This window comes from Pseudophryne corroboree, chromosome 7, assembly GCF_028390025.1.
Source record: "Pseudophryne corroboree isolate aPseCor3 chromosome 7, aPseCor3.hap2, whole genome shotgun sequence".
Classification (NCBI taxonomy): Eukaryota; Metazoa; Chordata; class Amphibia; order Anura; family Myobatrachidae; genus Pseudophryne; species Pseudophryne corroboree.
The window spans coordinates 236,859,682-236,879,881 of record NC_086450.1 but is presented as its reverse complement, the minus strand read 5'-3'; the positions used below and the strand labels follow the sequence as shown (position 1 = coordinate 236,879,881).

General features: G+C 45.4%; 1 protein-coding gene across 1 annotated transcript in view; it reads right to left on the bottom strand.

The window, feature by feature from the left end:
- Positions 1-20,200, bottom strand: part of TSN (translin) — a 105,849-nt gene that overhangs the window by 62,755 nt on the left and 22,894 nt on the right. The window contains exon 3 of the mRNA XM_063934036.1: positions 3,849-3,945. Coding sequence (XP_063790106.1) covers positions 3,849-3,945 — 97 coding nt within the window. The remainder of the gene's footprint in view (positions 1-3,848; positions 3,946-20,200) is intronic.

Genomic DNA, 20,200 nt, shown 5'->3' with positions numbered 1-20,200 from the left:
CCGGCTGGTGTTGAAGCAGGGGTCTAGCCTGACTTAGGGCATTGTAAATGGCCCTTAGTTCCAGATTATTTATGTGTAGGGAAGTCTCCTGACTTGTCCATAGTCCTTGGAAGTTTCTTCCCTGTGTGACTGCCCCCCAGCCTCGAAGGCTGGCATCCGTGGTCCCCAGGACTCAGTCCTGTATGCCGAATCTGCGGCCCTCTAGAAGATGAGCACTCTGCAGCCACCACAACAGCGACACCCTGGCCCTTGGAGACAGGGTTATCCGCCGATGCATCTGAAGATGCGACCCGGACCACTTGTCCAACAGATCCCACTGGAAGATCCTTGCATGGAACCTGGCGAATGGAATTTCTTCGTAAGAAGCTACCATCTTTCCCAGGGCTCGCGTGCATTGATGCACCGACACCTGTATTTGTATTAGGAGGTCTCTGTCTAGAGACGACAACTCCTTGGACTTCTCCTCCGGGAGAAACCCTTTTTTCTTGTTCTGTGTCCAGAACCATACCCAGGAACAGTAGACGCGTCATAGGAACCAGCTGCGACTTTGTAATATTCAGAATCCAGCCGTGCTGTTGTAGCACTTCCCGAGATAGTGCTACTCCGACGAACAACTGCTCCCTGGACCTCGTCTTTATAAGGAGATCGTCCAAGTACGGGATAATTATTTCGGCCATTACCTTGGTAAATACCCTCGGTGCCGGGGACAGACCAACGGCAACGTCTGGAATTGGTAATGACAATCCTGTACCACAATTTTGAGGTACTCCTGGTGAGGAGGGTAAATAGGGACATGCAGGTAAGCATCCTTGATGTCCAGTGATACCATGAAATTCTCCAGGCTTGCAATAATCGCCCTGAGCGATTCCATTTTGAACTTGAACCTTCGTATATAAGTGTTCAAGGATTTCAATTTTAGAATGGGTCTCACCGAACCGTCTTGTTTCGGTACCACAAACATTTTGGAATAGTAACCCCGGCCTTGTTGAAGGAGGGGTACCTTGATTTCACCTGCTGGAAGTACAGCTTGTGAATTGCCGCCAGTACTACCTCCCTTTCTCCGAGGGCAGCAGGCAAGGCTGATGTGAGGTAACGGCGAGGGGGAGTCGCCTCGAACTCCAGCTTGTATCCCTGTGATACTACTTGAGGAACCTAGGGATCCACCTGTGGGCAAGCCCACTGGTCCCTGAAGTTCCAGAGACGCGCCCCCACCGCACCTGTCTCCACCTGTGGAGCCCCAGCGTCATGCGGTGGACTCAGAGGAAGCGGGGGAAGATCTTTTATCCTGGGAACTGGCTGTCTGGTGCAGCTTTTTCCTTCTTCCCTTGTCTCTGTGCAGAAAGGAAGCGCCTTTGACCCGCTTGCTTTTCTGAAGCCGAAAGGACTGTACCTGAAAATACGGTGCTTTCTTAGGCTGTGAGGAAACCGGAGGTAAAAAATTTTCTTCCCAGCTGTTGCTGTGGATACGAGGTCCCAGAGACCATCCCCAAACAATTCCTTACCCTTATAAGGCAGAATCTCCATGTGCCTTTTAAAGTCAGCATTACCTGTCCACTGCCGGGTCTCTAATACCCTCCTGGCAGAATGGACATTGCCTTAATTAATATCCCTCTGTGCATCCCTCATATATAAGACGACGTCTTTAATCTGCTCTATGTTAGCAAAAAATTATCTCTGTCTAGGGTATTAATATTGACAGGGTATCAGACCACGCTGCAGCAGCACTATTCATGCTGAGGCAATTGCAGGTCTCAGTATAGTACCTGAGTGTGTATATACAGACTTCAGGATAGCCTCCTGCTTTTTATCAGCAGGCTCCTTCAAAGTGGCCGTATCCTAAGACGGCAGTGCCACCTTTTTTGACAAACGTGTGAGCGCCTTATCCACCCTAGGGGATATCTCCCAACGTGACATATCCTCTGGCGGGAAAGGGTACGCCATCAGTAACTTTTTAGAAATTACCAGTTTCTTATCGGGGGAACCCACGCTTCTTTACACACTTCATTCACTCATCTGATGGGGGAACAAAACACTGGCTGCTTTTTCTCCCCAAACATAAAACCCCTTTTATGTGGTACTTGGGTTCATGTCAGAAATGTGTAACACATTTTTCATTGCCGAGATCATGCAACGGATGTTCCTAGTGGATTGTGTATATGTCTCAATCTCGTCGACACTGGAGTCAGACTCCGTGTCGACATCTGTGTCTGCCATCTGAGGTAACGGGCATTTTTTTGAGCCCCGGATGGCCTTTGAGACGCCTGGGCAGGCGCGGGCTGAGAAGCCGGCTGTCCCACAGCTGTTACGTCATCCAGCCTTTTATGTAAGGAGTTGACATTGTCGGTTAATACCTTCCACCTATCCATCCACTCTGATGTCGGCCCCACAGGGGGCGACATCCCATTTATCGGCCTCTGCTCCGCCTCCATGTAACCTTCCTCATCCAACATGTCGACACAGCCGTACCGACACACCGCACACACACAGGGAATGCTCTGACTGTGGACAGGACCCCACAAAGTCCTTTGGGGAGACAGAGAGAGTATGCCAGCACACACCAGAGCGCTATATAATGCAGGGATTAACACTATAACTGAGTGATTTTTCCCCCAATAGCTGCTTGTATACACATATTGCGCCTACATTTAGTGCCCCCCCTCTCTTTTTAACCCTTTGAGCCTGAAAACTACAGGGGAGAGCCTGGGGAGCTGTCTTCCAGCTGCACTGTGAAGAATAAATGGCGCCAGTGTGCTGAGGGAGATAGCCCAGCCCCTTTTTCGGCTGACTTTTCTCCCGCTTTTTTCATGGATTCTGGCAGGGGTATTTATCACATATATAGCCTCTGGGACTATATATTGTGATTTTTTGCCAGCCAAGGTATTCATATTGCTGCTCAGGGCGCCCCCCCCCCCAGCGCCCTGCACCCATCAGTGACTGGAGTGTGAGGTGTGCATGAGGAGCAATGGCGCACAGCTGCAGTGCTGTGCGCTACCTTGTTGAAGACCGAAGTCTTCTGCCGCCGATTTCCAGGACCATCTTCATGCTTCTGGCTCTGTAAGGGGGACGGCGGCGCGGCTCCGGGACCGAACGATCAAGGTCGGGTCCTGTGTTCGATCCCTCTGGAGCTAATGGTGTCCAGTAGCCTAAGAAGCCCAAACTATCTCCAGTCAGGTAGGTTCGCTTCTTCTCCCCTTAGTCCCTCGTAGCAGTGAGTCTGTTGCCAGCAGATCTCACTGAAAATAAAAAACCTAAAATATACTTTCTTTTCTAGGAGCTCAGGAGAGCCCCTAGTGTGCATCCAGCTCAGCCGGGCACAAGATTCTAACTGAGGTCTGGAGGAGGGTCATAGTGGGAGGAGCCAGTGCACACCAGGTAGTCCTAAAGCTTTCTTTAGTTGTGCCCAGTCTCCTGCGGAGTCGCTATTCCCCATGGTCCTTACGGAGTCCCAGCATCCACTTAGGACGTCAGAGAAAATACAATAAGTATAGTATATGAGAAAACCTTTTAAAACCTGACCCCGCCTCTGATTATCGCAGACCCAATTTTTTCTTAGACCATAACCATTATTATATTGTGAGTGGAGTTACCACTGATTAAGATTGACAGGTAGGCTTTATGATGTTCAGTGACATTCCTACTACTACTAGGCCACACCCACAAATGGACATTTTCTGAAATGGAAAAATATATAAAGTATATCATAATCATTAAGTATATATGACAAGATTTTGGTTTCTATTGTTTCACTAGATGTTTTATGCAACTGAAATGTTTCCAAGAAAAGTTGTATTGATCTCTCATATTCCGTATTACCGGTTATTGTAATCAGGATAACATCTACATCCCACCTGTAGTATTGCTCCGAAGGAAATTTTGTCACCAATGTAGCAAGCTGGGTGCAGACTGTGGTGAAGTGTTCACGAGCTTTTGAACATTTTGCAGGTACTGAGAAAGTAAATTGAAAGAGCAAGTCAGTCAAACATTTGGAAAAACACAGAAAGGAGACAAAATCCAGATGCCCTCAGATGTCCAATGGCTACTCACACGGGCCCAAAAACAGAGGATTTACTGGTCAGTAATAGTACATAAATCACTGTTATAAAGGAGCAGGATAACTTTTGTAAAGTAAATCTGGGTTAGTCTGAGATTAAACAAATAAAACTGCATTTAAAAATGTGGTTTGTGGGTAACAATGCCGCTTCTCAATGTTGCCAGTCTATACGAACCAATACCCACTATTTCTATCACAAAGAATATACAGTAGTGTTCACTCTAGGCTGTTTTAGCAGGGCGCCGCGCCCTGCCCGTTTTTTAGCAAGCAAAACCCGCCCTGCCCCTTTTGCGGCGCCCTGCTAGAACAGCCGCCCGCTTCCTTCCCTCCCGGCGTGTATAGATGCCGTGCGCATGCGCGCGGCATCCATTCACACATTGGGAGAGGGCTGGGGGAAGCCCAGCACCGACGGAGGTGCTGGGCACGCCACCAACAGTGACGTCGCCAGCCACAGACGCTCTCTATAGTAGCGTCTGTGGGCCGCACCGCCCCCTAAAATGACGTAGGCGTGGCCACGCCCCCTGTGTCCGGCGCCCTGCCCCTTTTCACTCCTAGAGTGAACACTATACCTGTACTAGCAAACTGACTATTCTGAATATTTAAACAAGAAATAATATATTTCTAAAATAATATATTTCCATTTAAAACCACTTCCATACAACCAGAATTTGACGTCAGATAATAAGCACTTGGCATGTCTAATTTTCCCTTAGAAAGATAAAACTAAATAATAGGATTTTAATACCTACCGGTAAATCCTTTTCTTAGTCCGTAGAGGATGCTGGGGACTCCGTAAAGACCATGGGGTATAGACGGGATCCGCAGGAGACATGGGCACACTATAAGACTTTGAATGGGTGTGAACTGGCTCCTCCCTCTATGCCCCTCCTCCAGACTCCAGTTAGAGAACTGTGCCCAGGAAGACGGACATTTCGAGGAAAGAATTTATTGTTTAAAACACGGTGAGTGTCATACCAGCTCACACCTCGAACATACCGCAGAACGTGGCAGTCAATAGAACACCAGCCAACGGCATGAAAAATAAATAAATACACAGCCACATGCTGAGAGAATATGTAACACAACCTGTGTCTCAACACAACCAATAATAAAGTAACCACATGCCATGGCATGAAAAACATCAGCAACAGCCTGACAGAAAAGAACCACAAGAGTGTAACCATAACCAATAACTGCAGACACAGTACGCACTGGGACGGGCGCCCAGCATCCTCTATGGACTAAGAGAAAAGGATTTACCGGTAGGTATTAAAATCCTATTTTGTCATACGTCCTAGAGGATGCTGGGGACTCCGTAAGGACCATGGGGTTTATACCAAAGCTCCAGACTAGGCGGGAGAGTGCGGACGACTCTGCAGCACCGATTGAGCAAACATGGAGGTCCCCATCAGCCAGGGTATCAAACTTGTAGAGCTTAGCAAAAGTGTTTGAACCCGACCAAGTAGCCCCTCGGGCATCCGCCCAAGAAGAGCCCATCTTCCTAGTAGAATGGGTCTCCACTGACTTCGGTAACGGCAATCCAGCCGTAGAACGAGCATGCCGAATCGTATCACAGATCCAGCGTGTAACAGACTGCATAGACGCAGGCGCACCAATTATGCTGGGAGCATACCGGACAAACAGAGCCTCTTTTTCCCCAATCTGAGCCAAATTGGCAACATAAATATTCAAAGCCCTGACTACATCGAGAGACTTTGAATCAGCCAATGCTTAAGTAACCACAGGCATCAAAATAGGCTGGTTTCTGCGAAACACAGAAACCACTTTTGGCAGAACTATTATCAGAGTTCTCAATTCCGCTCTATCCACATGGAAGATCAAACAGGGGCTCGTGAGACAAAGCCGCTACTTCCGACACCCGCCTTGCGGACGCCAAGGCCAATAGCATGACCACTTTCCAAGAGAGAAATTTTAACACAACCTTTCATAAAGGTTCCAATCAGTGTGACACAAGAAACCGCAAACACCACGTCAAGGTCCCACGGTGCCAATGGGGGCACAAATAGAAGTTGGATGTGCAGTACTCCTTTCACAAAATTCTGAACTTCCGGAAAGGTGGCCAATTTTTTTTTTTTTTTTAAAGAAAATTTATAAGGCCAAAACTGCACTGAAATGGAGCCTAACTTTAGGCCTGCATCCACACCTGCTTGCAAAGAATGGTGAAGAACGACCCAGCTGAAAGTCTTCCGTAGGAGCCTTCTTGGATTAACACCAAGACACATATTTTCTCCAAATACGGTGGGAAGGCTTTGCCGTTACTTCTTTTCTAGCCTGAAGTAGTGTGGGAATGACTTCACTGGAATACCCTTTTGGGCTAGGATATGGCGTTCAACCGCCACGCCGTCAAACGCAGCCGCGGTAAGTCTTGATACACGCCCGTATCTTGCTGTAACAGGCCCTCTCGTAGAGGAAGAGGTCAGGGATCTTCTATGAGTAAATCTTGAAGATCTGGATACCAAGCCCTCCTTGGCTAGACCGGAGCAATGAGGATCGCCTGAACCTTTGTTCTTCTTACGTTTATCACCTTCAGAAAGAGTGAAAGCGGAGGGGACACATAGACCGACTGAAAACACCCAAGGTGTCATGAAGGCGTCCACTGCTATAGCTTGAGTGTCCCTTGACCTGGAACAATATGCCTGAGGTCTCTCGTTGAGGCGAGACGCCAACATGTCCAATTGAGGCACTTCTCAAAGACTTGTCACTTCTGTGAAAACTTCTCGATGACGACTGTATTTCTCCCGAATGGAGATCGCGTCTGGAGAAGAAATCTATTTCTCCGTCGTCTACATCCGGAACGAAGACTGCTAATATAGCGTTTACCTGTCTTTCCGCCCAGCGGAAAACTTTTGCGGCTTCTGCCATTGCCGCTTTGCTCCTTGTTCCGCCCTAGCGGCGTGCTTACGCCACTGCTGTCAAGTCGTCCGACAGAATTAACACGGGCAGATCACGAAGAATATGTTCGTTGAAAATAGCTCTTAATTCAAGAAAGCTTATTGCAGACAAGCTTCCCAGCTTGACCTTTTCCTCTGGAAATACTTCCCTTGGAAAGACTACTCCCCAGCCTCGGAGATCTGCATGCATGGACACCAGGATCTAATCCTGGATCCCGAACCTTCGTCCCTCTAGGAGGTGAGAACTGTGCAGACACCACAGGAGCAATATCCTGGCCATTAGGATTATATTCCGGTGCATGTACAGGTGAGACCCGGACCACATGTCCAACTGGTCCCGTGAAAACCACTCTGGCATTTGACCTGCTCACCGAAAAAGCCTCTTAGGCCGCACCCATCTTCTTCATCAACGGAACATATTGATCGGTTGTCACTGCAAATCTGATCAGACTCTGGATCCACAGACCTCTTTCCACAGGAAAAAACAAAACCTCAACCGTTCAGTATCTACTCCGATACCCACCTCCGACATCTGCGTCGTTGGGAACAGCAGCCATTCCCTGTGTTGAAGAACAGTCAGACAGAAAACGATTTGCACCACTTGTTTCTTGACCTCGCCGTAATCAGGAGAGCGTCTCAGTACAGAATAACAATGGCTCCTACTATTGAAAGAAACCCATCATACTGCCATCACTCCGGTGAAATGGCAAAGACAATCCTGGATAGCAACCCAGGTAAGCTGAATGCGGAGAAAAACGCATTAAACCCTTTTCTACCTTTACGTGCTGGAGCTCCCTGTAGTTCAACTTCGTAGGTAGAAATCTTTGTTTCTTTAATTTTTTTTTATTTTTTATTTTTTTAACAGGGACAGCAGGACAATGTCCCGAACCTGATGCAACTCTGGTATGGCGTCGCGTACTGCCTCCCCTTCCAGAGGGGAATCGGTGAGATCTATTTGAAAAATTAGTGAGGGGAATCATCTGTAAACTCTAGTATGTCCCCCTTTGGATTCTATTATTAACTCACAGGTCCAAGTTCATTCCCGGACTGACTGAAGAGTATTAGACGAGTACACACTGGTGTGGGCTCCAGCCACATAGACCCAGCGACATGCGGTGGATGTGGTAGAAACAGAAGACGATAGCCGCTTCTGCCAACCTAACAAGGCTGCAGAGCTCTTACCTTTTCACCTTCCACTATCTGCACAGAAAGGGAAAAAAGAACGGTATTGAACCGGTTAAAATGACTGCATCCCACAAAAGAATGCGTCACAAACCGTTGTGAGGGAATCTAACTCACGAAGGTAGACTTACCAGAGTTATCCGCCAAGAGTGACTTAACTGAGGCATCCCCAAACAGCGGTACACCGTCACAGGGAAAAACTCCAGTATCTCTCGGAGTCAGCCTCAGCATTCCTCCGGCCACACCTCCTGTAGTCGCACGGCAGCCTGCCGCAATGTTACAGAGAAGAACCAACATAAGAAACATCCCCTTCTCTCTCTAGGGTAAATCTATCGGATGCCTTTCCGAATACAAGCACTCCCCCATGCGCATGTAATGCAAATAACTTCAAAGCATATAAATAAAATATCACTTAGCTTCCTGTATACGATCCTTTGTGACAGGGCCCCGTGCAGACCAGGAGTTGACTTTCACAGTATTCTATCCGCGGCGGGAAAAGAATAAACACTCGGACTCCTTGTGAGGATCTGAGACCAACTCGTCACGGCCGACCTAGAGCTTTATCAACAGAGCGACCAGCACATGAGAAGGAATACTTTTACTTCAGCATTCATTAGAAATCGTAATATGAATATATATATACACATACATACATTGTATATATATATATATATATATATATATATATATATATATATATATATACACACACACACACACACACACACACACACACACAGACTGTACGGACCGGCACTCCCCCTCCACGCTTCACTGCTTAGGTGCCATCTCAGGAGTAGATGAGTAGATAGGACATAAAGCAAGCGGCACTCTAAGTCTGATGGAAAGTCAAATATATTTCACACACGTAGTGATCCGACGTTTCGGGGACCAAGCGCCCCTTTGTCAAGGTGAACAACAGTGTACATAATGAAATTCATACCTTTTAAAGAAGAAGAAAACCCGCCAAGTGCTTCCACACCACGCCCGCCCGGCCGCTCGTTGTCCGTTCCCTGTTCCGGCTCTCCTGACTGACGTCATGTTCAATGTGCCCTGCGTGCGCGTCGTTGCCTTGGTTACCAGATGCTGAACACGGCCGGGCTGCGGCGCTAATCGAAAAAAATGTAAACAGTGCATAACAGCATAACTTACAGAACCAACCACCATTAAAATAAACTGTATCAAAATCAATTGCTGCGACTAGGTGATATTTGGGGGTGTGTGTTATATACACGGTCCCTTAAATAGAATAAAAACAGTGAAAATTGAGCATGGTGAATTTAAATAGATCCCCCATATGGCTCGCTGGACTGCTGTCCTCTATGTCACAGACTGATGCGGAATAGATAATTTACACATATTCCATTGTTACAAGTGTATAAAGACTTCAAACAGTATAAATAAATCTGTAAAAAGATTTGACAGTACATAAGGGGACTATTGAGCTTATGTATTCACCCCCGGCCTAAACTGTAATAACGGTCACCAAGTATCACCTCTGTCATAGCCAGGCTAGAAAAGCTCCTAAGAGGATTTCCCAAACATGCATGCATTGGTCCACTGATTAATTGGTATAGTTACAGCGGTTATAACCCCTATATTGTAGTTAATTCTACGGTACTACTATTTATTTAAAGATGTTCCAATTCAATCTCTCGTTCAAACCATGGGGATTAGTTGTGTTCAATTCGAAAATCCATTTGGTTTCTAGACGTAAAAGTTTGCCATCCCTGTCTCCCCCTCTGATGTGTTTGGGTACATGATCGATGATCATATGTTTCAAATCATTCATGGTGTGGTTGGCCGCCACAAAATGTCTTGCCACTGGTTGCTCCGACTCTTTTCCTGCCAGTGCTTGCTTGATGGCCGAACGGTGGAGGGCCATCCTCTCCCTCAGGGTCCTTACTGATTTTCCCACATAGTGGAGACCACAAGGGCATTTTATGAGGTAGACTATGTGGGTGGTGGTGCAGGTAAGTACATGGTTAATCTGGTACGTTTTGTCTCGATGAGGGTTGTTGAATTTGGAACCAGTAATCATATTCTCACACGTAGTGCATTTGATGCACTTATAGCATCCAGGCTGTCTGGTCAGGAAAGTTGATGAAGTCTGTTCCTGTTGTTGAAATCCCGTAATGTCCGTGTGGACTATTACGTCCTTAACGTTCCTGCCCCTTGAAAAACACATCATTGGTCGTGTCCCCCTGAAACTTAGTAATGATTGATCAGAAGCGATAATGGGCCACAAGGCTCTGGTCGCTCTCTGTACTACGGGGCTCGTGGTGTTAAATCTGGAGGTGAAAGGAATGGCCGGACTTATTGAACGGTTACTGGGTAGAAGAAGAGATTCATTGGACAACTGCATCACCTCCTGTTTATGTTTAGCAAGTAATTGGCGGTCATATCCCCGTTCTCTAAATTTCAAAATCATCTTGTCTAGTTCTTCTTCCAGCTTATCTCGATCACTGATCAGGCGAGATACCCTGATCATCTGGGAGCGTGGCAGACCATTTTTGAGGGCTTTGGGGTGGTGGCTGTTGGCTCTCAGCAGGGTATTTCTATCTGTTGGTTTCGTGTATACCCCTGTCTGCAATGTACCCTCCATGATGGAAATCTGTACATCCAGGTAATGAATGGAGCTTGTACTGGTCTGATAGGTGTATTTGACACCCTCCGGTCTGGAATTAGTAATGTGCATCAGCTGGTCAAACCTTTCTGTACCCCCTGTCCAAAGAAGGAAGAGGTCATCTATATACCGGGAAAAAAATAAAATATGTTGAAAGACTGACTCTTCTTGAAAAAACACCTTCTCTTCTTCCTCGAACATATAGATGTTTGCAAACGATGGGGAGACATTGCTCCCCATCGCGCACCCCGTCTTTTGGCGATAGAATTTGCCATTAAATAAAAATACATTTTTTTCTAGGGTCATGCGGAGGAGGTTCATGAACAGTGGGGTATCTAGTTTGTCCATGCCTTCTTTTTTCAGGAAAGCTTCCATGGCTGTTAAACCTGCCTCATGTGGAATGTTAGTATAAAGACTAACTACATCCACTACACACGAGGGTTCCATCCGGCACCTGCTGTATCTCCCGCAACCGATTACGAAAACTGGTAGTGTCTTTTATAAAGTGCTTGTGCTTCAAGATTAACGGTTGCAATATGCTGTCTAGAAAGACTGACACTGGTTGAAAAATGGATTCTCTGGCAGCAATGATGGGTCTGTCTGGTGGGGACAATTGGTTCTTGTGTAGTTTAGGAACAGTGAAAAAAATGGGCACTAGGGGATTTTCCTGAAAAAGTGCTTTGTGCAGTTTTGTAGTTAATTTACCACTATCCTTAGCTGCATCTAAAGTGCTTTTTAGTGCTTTTTGATACTCGGCGGTAGGGTCACGGGCCAATTCTTCATATACGTTGGCATCCGCAAGTTGACTCTGTATTTCCTTCACATAATATTCCAAGTCCAAGGCGCATTGAACATGACGTCAGTCAGGAGAGCTGGAACAGGGAACGGACAACGAGCGGCCGGGCGGGCGTGGTGTGGAAGCACTTGGCGGGTTTTCTTCTTCTTTAAAAGGTATGAATTTCATTATGTACACTGTTGTTCACCTTGACAAAGGGGCGCTTGGTCCCCGAAACGTCGGATCACTATGTGTGTGAAATATATTTGACTTTCCATCAGACTTAGAGTGCCGCTTGCTTTATGTCATATATATATATATATATATATATATATATATATATATATATATATATATATATATATATATATATATATATATATATATATATATATATATATATATATATATATATATATATATATATATATATATGTGTGTGGACAGGGAATGAGGTAATGAGGGCGACCACTGGTGCCAAATAATATTAAAAAAAGTCAGGCAGTTTAGATTTAAAAAAGGAACAACATTTATTTATGAGATACTAAAACAAAACTCGGTACTAAAAAGGTGGGAGTCAATATAAGAAAAAACATACATAACAAACGTGTAAAATGCTCATAAAAAAGCTTCAATAAAAAAGGAGCATAAAAAATAGGACATAAAATCTATAGGAATAAAAGCAATTGAATTTAAAAGTAAAGAGGAGTAAATATCTTAACTTAGTGTTTGAGGTTAGATCAAGGTAGCACCCAACGCGTTTCGTCCTGTGTGGACTTCATCAAGGGGTGATATATATATATATATATAAAATCTATCACCATGTATATCGGCACTCGAAATAAAGTAGACACAAATACCTTGGTGATCCAGTCCTATCATGGGGTGGCCATGATTAGATAATTTCCAAGAAGAGGGACGGCACTCATAGGACTTTGCAACAATCATATTGTATTCCAATAAGAAAAAGTTCCAGAAATTACATCAACGTTTCGGTGTAGAACACCGTCATCAGGATGTACAGAAATCACATACACGAACAAAGGTGAATATACATAAAACAGCAACTTACCAACCTTATGAAGACTAGTAAATGACAACACCACAAACACCTGTGCCGCTGCGCCAGCCCGCCAGCGTAGCGCATGCCAGAGACGTCATCCTCATGCACGCCCAAGCCACGTCCCGCCGCCGTCATGACGACGGTCGCGGTTACCATGGAAGCCCAACACGGAGCCGCGTCATTGGGCTAGACAGCCCGCGTCACGTCGTCGTCAGAACTGTGGGCATGGCCAAAGCGTATCGCCCATACAAACAATTACAAATAAAATTTAAAAACACCGGATCCCCAGTGTGTAAAAGCAGAGAATTATGGAACCCACCATAAAACCAGGACAACTAGGACAACATTAGAACCCAGTACACATGCATTGTATCGCAGATCGCATGTTAGTTTAAGTTAACTACACCAAAACATCTAAAGGCTGATTGTAAATTAACAGCCACATATATCAAAAATTCAATGTAAACACAAAAATGCAAACAATATCAAGATAGACTGTTCCAACAGATTTTTTCGTTTAAGCCCCGTGGGGCGACAGTGTCAAGCCGGACAATCCATCTTGCTTATATAATAAGTAATTGTTTGTTTCTTTCTATCTCCACCACGCTTGAACTCAGGTAAATGATCGATAATCATGTACTTAAGACTGGCCAGGCTGTGCTTTCTCTCAGCGAAATGTTGAGCTACCGGTTGTTCGCTCTTACCAGAAATTAATGCTGCATGTATGGCTGATCGATGTTGGTTGGCACGTTACTTAAATTGACTGATGGTTTTTCCTACATAATAGTACCCACACGGGCACCATATTATGTAGATAACAAATGTGGTTGTACACGTTACCACGTGTCTAATTGGGATATATTTACCACTGTGCGGATGTCTAAATGAGCTACCAACATCAAGATGATTGCAGGTAGCACAATTGATGCACCCATAACACCCAGCCTTACGTCTGGACAACATTCTAGTGGAATCGTTTTTAAACCTAGAAATGTCGGTACGCACAACCATGTCACAAATGTTTCTCCCACGGCGATAACAAGCCCCCACTATCGGCCGTCATAGTTCTGAGTTTTGCCGTAAGTGGGTGGCAATACTTAAGAAGTGTTCCTTTGACCTGATGGTGTTGGTGGTAGAAGAGGCGTCTAAGGAATTAACAACCGTCAAATCTAAGATTGCAGAGTTTGAGAGAATCAATCTCAATACATTACAAACAGATTCTTCACATGACTGGCTCACGCAATTACGTAATCAGTGTGACAAATATCGACAGGATCTCATTAAGTTCAAAAAGGTCAAACGTCTGAAGGTAGTACAGGACTACGAGGACAACCGTGTGTACCGTTGGATCAACAGGGACACCCCCAGATATTCGAGAAATTTTAATAGAAATCAGCGAACACAGCGTTCAGTGAGACAACCATTAGAGGTCACGACCTCACAGAGTGACAGTGACATCGCTATTTCAGAGGGAGAGGATATGGGGAATTCTCAGACAGTCCCTTTAGGGGCACGTTCACGCATGACAAACCAAAAAACAAACGTTTCCGCACAAGAAGAGGTGGTCAAAAAAAAAGAGGGGTAGGAAGACCCCCTTGGAAGAGGTACAAGTGATCTTTAATTTATCTAATAGGGTGCTGTCTGCAGATGAACAGTCGGTCCTCAATAAGGGCCTGGCCTTTGTCCCTACAAATAACCACTCCCCTTTCGATTAGAGTTGGGATTTGCACAAGTTCAGCAGTAGAATGAGACTTTGCGAACATTTCTCTAATTCAGCACCGTTGGACATGAGTACCGAACAAGACCCTGTTGATAAATTTTGCAGACAGAAGAATATATCTTCCTTTGATCCACCTGTGACAAACCCTTCCATCAGATGTTTCACCAGACTTCTTGACGATTCTATTCAAAAATAGAACGCTGAATACAGATCCGTACGATATAATCTCACGCGTGGAGAGAGGACGGCACTCACAAATTTGGGACGGTATGAGGACATCGTCATTCGCCCCGCAGATAAGGGCGGGGCGATAGTCATCATGAATACCCATGACTACCGCAATGAAATGTTACAACAACTAAGTGACAAACAAGTATACAGGAAGTTGCCAAGGGATCCAACTGTTGTGTTCAAGAAAGAGCTGGACCAAATCCTCCTTTCCGCGAAACAGAATAAGATCATTTCACAAAGTGTTTTCAGAGCACTGTCTCAAGAGTTCCCTATTACTCCAATCCTGTATTCTATTCCCAAAATTCACAAAAACCCCACGGTCCCACCCGGACGTCCCATTGTATCAGCGCGCGGTTCCTTGTATCAACCTGTGCCCCAATATTTGGACACCTTATTACAGCCATGCATTGTTCATGAAATTACCTATCTTAAAGACACTTCTGCGTTTTTGGCTGCTGTGCGTGAATTCACCAAAGGTCCTTTTGATTTACTGATGTGCACCTTGGATGTACACAGTTTGTACACTTCAATTCCGCACGATGAAGGGCTTGCAGCGGCTGCGCAATTTCTGCGGGGGAATCGCAGTTACAATGGGCCAGATTTAGAGTTTGTGTTACAACTGCTTTCGTTAGTATTACATCGTAATTATTTTCTTTTTGACTCTCAGTATTATGTTCAAACAGCCGGGTGTGCAATGGGATCGAATGTCTCGAATGTAAATTTAATAGAGCCCTGAGCAGTGGTAATGCTATCAACATCCGCACAGTGGTAAATATATCCCAATTAGACACGTGGTAACGTGTACAACCACATTTGTTATCTACATAATACGGTGCCCGTGTGGGTACTATTATGTAGGAAAAACCATCCGTCAATTTAAGGAACGTGCCAACCAACATCGATCAGCCATACGTGCAGCATTAAGTTCTGGCAAGAGCGAACAACCGGTAGCTCAACATTTCGCTGAGAGAATGCACAGCCTGGCCAGTCTTAAGTACATGATTATCGATCATTTACCCGAGTTCAAGCGTGGTGGAGATAGAAACAAACAATTACTTATTATGGAAGCAAGATGGATTGTCCGGCTTGACACTGTCGCCCCACGGGGCTTAAACGAAAAAATCTGTTGGAACAGTCTATCTTGATATTGTTTGCATTTTTGTGTTTACATTGAATTTTTGATATATGTGGCTGTTAATTTACAATCAGCCTTTAGATGTTTTGGTGTAGTTAACTTAAACTAACATGCGATCTGCGATACAATGCATGTGTACTGGGTTCTAATGTTGTCCTAGTTGTCCTGGTTTTATGGTGGGTTCCATAATTCTCTGCTTTTACACACTGGGGATCCGGTGTTGTTTTTAAATTTTATTTGTTATTGTTTGTATAGGTGATACGCTTTGGCCATGCCCACAGTTCTGACGACGGCGTGACGCGGGCCGTCTAGCCCAATGACGCGGCTGCGTGTTGGGCTTCCATGGTAACCGCGACCGTCGTCATGACGGCGCGGGACGCGGCTTGGGCGTGCATGAGGATGACGTCTCTGGCATGCGCCCCGCTACGCTGGCGGCACAGGTGTTTGTGGTGTTGTCATTTACTAGTCTTCATAAGGTTGGTAAGTTGCTGTTTTATGTATACTCACCTTTGTTCGTGTATGTGATTTCTGTACATCCTGATGACGGTGTTCTACACCGAAACGTTGATGTAATTTCTGGAACTTTTTCCTATTGGAATACAATATGTTTGTTGCAAAATCCTATGAGTGTCGTCCCTCTTCTTGAAAAAAAAAAATTATATATATATATATTCCGGCTCTCCCTTAGGTTCTCTAAGCGCCGGGTGCCCGAACGAGGAGATAGCAACAGCAGAAGGTGGAAGGTACGGCACTCCAAACGACTTTGAATAAAACACTCTTAAGCCAGCATGAAGTTAAGACAACGTTTCAGGGCTTTTATTCTAGCCCTTTCGTGATGTTGACCTGACGAAAGGGCTAGAATAAAAGCCCTGAAACGTTGTCTTAACTTCATGCTGGCTTAAGAGTGTTTTATTCAAAGTCGTTTGGAGTGCCGTACCTTCCACCTTCTGATATATATATATATATATATATATATATATATATATATATATATATATATATATATATATATATATATATATATATATATATATATATATATATATATAATGTGTCCTGAATGTGTATGACCATGTACTGAATGCCCAAGTTGTGGATCTAACCAGGAAACCTTATGGTCGACAGAAAACCTAGTATTCGTCGACAGCAGGGAGTAGTAACCAGGCAAAATAACATTCTTGCGACCCCGAGGGGTCCGAGGGAAGTATACATATATAATTTTAATATCACTCCCCCACAAATACTACCATGTCTGCTCAAGCTACAGGCCCATGGAACTGTACCATACATATAAATATATATATATATACAGGTATAAGTTAGTTACAGCATGTTAATTTACACCCAGTAATAACAGTTGGTGCCGACAGGGTCACCCACATAATACTGTGTCTCCCATACAGTGTTTACTTTTGAAAAAGCATACAACTACCGACCTGCTGACACTGCATCTACTGAATCTAGTACCAACAGGAGTCGGCGATGCCGACAGAGATTCCCATAGCTGTTTGCGACAGAGCACTCACACATGTGCACTAAAAAGCTATAGTGGGTATATCTGACAGGGAAAACAGACACTTATGCACAACTCAATGACTACACGCCCATTATCTAATAGAGTGCTATATTTTATGCTATATTGCACTAAATCACTGTGCCCCCCTTCATTTACACTGCTAGCTGTACACAGTGCTTTGGCGGGGACTATGGAGAAAATGGCGCTATATCATGTTGTGAGGGCTAAGCCACGCCCCCTTCTTGGCGCACTTCAGCCCCTCTATTATTTTAGCATTTTATACTGGCAGGGGTCCTTATACAGTGCGTATGCACTGTATACATGTTTAGACAGGCTTTTTGGAGAGGTATATTGCTGCCCAGGGCGCCCCCCCTGCGCCCTGCAACCTTGTAGTGCCGTTGGTGTGTGGAAGCAATGGACCGCTGCGCGGTACCTCTGAGACTCTGAAGTCTTCTGTTCTTCTAATACTCACCCGGCTTCTTTCTTCTGGCTTCTGTGAGGGGGGTGACGGCGCGGCTCCGGGAACAAGCAGCTAGGCGCACCAAGTGATCGAACCCTCTGGAGCTAATGGTGTCCAGTAGCCTAAGAAGCAGAGCCCTTAACTCAGAAGAAGTAGGTCTGACTTCTCTCCCCTCAGTCCCACGAAGCAGAGAGCCTGTAGCCAGCAGGTCTTACTGAAAATAAAAACCTAACAAAGTCTTACCAGAGAAACTCAGTAGAGCTCCCCTAGTGTGTGACCAGTCTCTCCTGGGTACAGAATCTAACTGGAGTCTGGAGGAGGGGCATAGAGGGAGGCGCCAGTTCACACCCATTCAAAGTCTTATAGTGTGCCCAAGTCTCCTGCGGATCCAGTCTATACCCCATGGTCCTTACGGAGTCCCCAGCATCCTCTAGGACGTATGAGAAATATAGGATAGGCAGTTCAAAAAGTGCCTCCGCAGTGACTGTGTCTCCCAACAGATAATGCGTGCTAAGCAATATAACATAATTGTTTTTAAACACTTAATTTACATGAAATAAAACAGAGTTTGTTACCTACTTATCTACATTAACATACCCTCCAACTGTTCCTTTTTAGCAAGTACAGTACCTTTTTTTTTTTTTTCTTTTTTTTATGGTCTGTACCGATTTTTGGCTCTCCAAACTTCCATTGAAAGTATAGGAAAAGGGACAGGACCACGCCCCCTTTACCTGTGGCCATGCCCCCTTTTCAAATTTGTACCGATTTTTGTGTGTAAAATGTTGGAGGGTATGCATTAAGTATGCCCCTCTCTGGCCTCCCATGGCTGTAGAGATGTACAGCCAGAGACAGCACTCACTGCAAAGGGATTTTCTGAACTCCCTGTATAATAAGATTTTACTTACCGATAAATCTATTTCTCGTAGTCCGTAGTGGATGCTGGGACTCCGTCAGGACCATGGGGATTAGCGGCTCCGCAGGAGACAGGGCACAAAAATAAAAGCTTTAGGACTAGGTGGTGTGCACTGGCTCCTCCCCCTATGACCCTCCTCCAAGCCTCAGTTAGGATACTGTGCCCGGACGAGCGTACACAATAAGGAAGGATTTTGAATCCCGGGTAAGACTCATACCAGCCACACCAATCACACCGTACAACCTGTGATCTGAACCCAGTTAACAGTATGACAAACGTAGGAGCCTCTGAACAGACGGCTCACAACAATAACAACCCGATTTTTTTGTAACAATAACTATGTACAAGTATTGCAGACAATCCGCACTTGGGATGGGCGCCCAGCATCCACTACGGACTACGAGAAATAGATTTATCGGTAAGTAAAATCTTATTTTCTCTGACGTCCTAGTGGATGCTGGGACTCCGTCAGGACCATGGGGATTATACCAAAGCTCCCAAACGGGCGGGAGAGTGCGGATGACTCTGCAGCACCGAATGAGAGAACTCCAGGTCCTCTTTAGCCAGGGTATCAAATTTGTAGAATTTTACAAACATGTTCTCCCCCGACCACGTAGCTGCTCGGCAGAGTTGTAATGCCGAGACCCCTCGGGCAGCCGCCCAAGATGAGCCCACCTTCCTTGTGGAATGGGCCTTGATAGATTTAGGCTGTGGCAGGCCTGCCACAGAATGTGCAAGTTGAATTGTGCTACAAATCCAACGAGCAATCGTCTGCTTAGAAGCAGGAGCACCCAGCTTGTTGGGTGCATACAGTATAAACAGCGAGTCAGATTTTCTGACTCCAGCCGTCCTCGAAATATATATTTTCAATGCCCTGACAACGTCCAGCAACTTGGAATCCTCCAAATCGCTAGTAGCCGCAGGCACCACAATAGGCTGGTTCAGGTGAAACGCTGAAACCACCTTAGGCAGAAAGTGAGGACGCGTCCGCAGTTCTGCCCTGTCCGAATGGAAAATCAGATATGGGCTTTTATACGATAAAGCCGCCAATTCTGACACTCTCCTGGCTGAAGCTAGGGCCAGTAGCATGGTTACTTTCCATGTAAGATATTTCAAATCCACCGATTTGAGTGGCTCAAACCAATGGGATTTGAGAAAATCCAAAACTACATTAAGATCCCACGGAGCCACTGGGGGCACAACCGGGGCTGTATATGTAGTACTCCTTTTACAAAAGTCTGGACTTCAGGAACTGAAGCCAATTCTTTCTGGAAGAAAATCGACAGGGCCGAAATTTGAACCTTAATGGACCCTAATTTGAGGCCCATAGACAATCCTGTTTGCAGGAAATGTAGGAATCGACCCAGTTGAAATTCCTCCGTCGGGGCCTTCCTGGCCTCACACCACGCAACATATTTTCTCCAAATGCGGTGATAATGTTGTGCAGTCACCTCCTTCCTGGCTTTTACCAGGGTAGGGATGACCTCTCCCGGAATGCCTTTTTCCCTTAGAATTCGGCGTTCAACCGCCATGCCGTCAAACGCAGCCGCGGTAAGTCTTGGAATAGACACGGTCCCTGCTGAAGCAGGTCCCGTCTTAGAGGTAGAGGCCACGGA